This window comes from Rhagoletis zephyria, unplaced genomic scaffold (assembly GCF_001687245.7).
Source record: "Rhagoletis zephyria isolate East Lansing unplaced genomic scaffold, Rhagoletis_zephyria_1.1 Rzeph_scaffold_80823, whole genome shotgun sequence".
NCBI lineage: Eukaryota > Metazoa > Arthropoda > Insecta > Diptera > Tephritidae > Rhagoletis > Rhagoletis zephyria.
In genome coordinates, this window is record NW_016237871.1 from 362 (window position 1) to 839 (window position 478).

The 478-nt window shown below is 48.2% G+C and overlaps 1 protein-coding gene across 1 annotated transcript; it reads left to right on the plus strand.

Moving 5' to 3' along the window:
- Positions 1-82: 82 nt before the first annotated feature.
- On the plus strand, positions 83-470 carry LOC108357606 (RNA-directed DNA polymerase homolog; the record flags this gene model as incomplete). Its single annotated transcript, XM_017608679.1, has 2 exons — positions 83-152; positions 186-470. Coding segments are annotated over exons 1-2 (324 nt in total), but the record flags the coding sequence as incomplete, so codon positions are not given.
- Between the last annotated feature and the right edge of the window lie 8 nt (positions 471-478).

A 478-nucleotide genomic window follows, 5' to 3' on the forward strand; every position in this document is an offset into this window, starting at 1 on the left:
TTGGAAGAAAAATACCAGCACAAGGCTAAGGAACTTCTCCGCAGATACCTCCGCAACCTCCTCGGAGTGTTCCACTTGCCAAACGTGAAACTGTTAGCCAAATAATAAAAGAAATGAGCGAGAGTGGTGTGATTGAACCATCAGCGAGTCCANAGAGTGGTGTGATTGAACCAACAGCGAGTCCATGGAGTTCTCCGGTAGTACTTGTGAAGAAGAAGGATGGTCAAATGCGGTTCTGCGTAGACTACCGGAAACTAAACGATGTGACGAAAAAGGACAGCTATCCTCTTCCCAGGATCGATGACACTGTGGACTCGTTGACTGGAACAAAGTGGTTCTCAATACTCGACCTTAAGAGCGGTTATCGGCAAGTGGAGGTATGTGACGAGGACAAGGAGAAGACAGCTTTCAGCGTTGGAGACGGTCTGTGGCAATTCACGGTGATGCCCTTTGGATTATGCAACGCTCCTGCCACTTT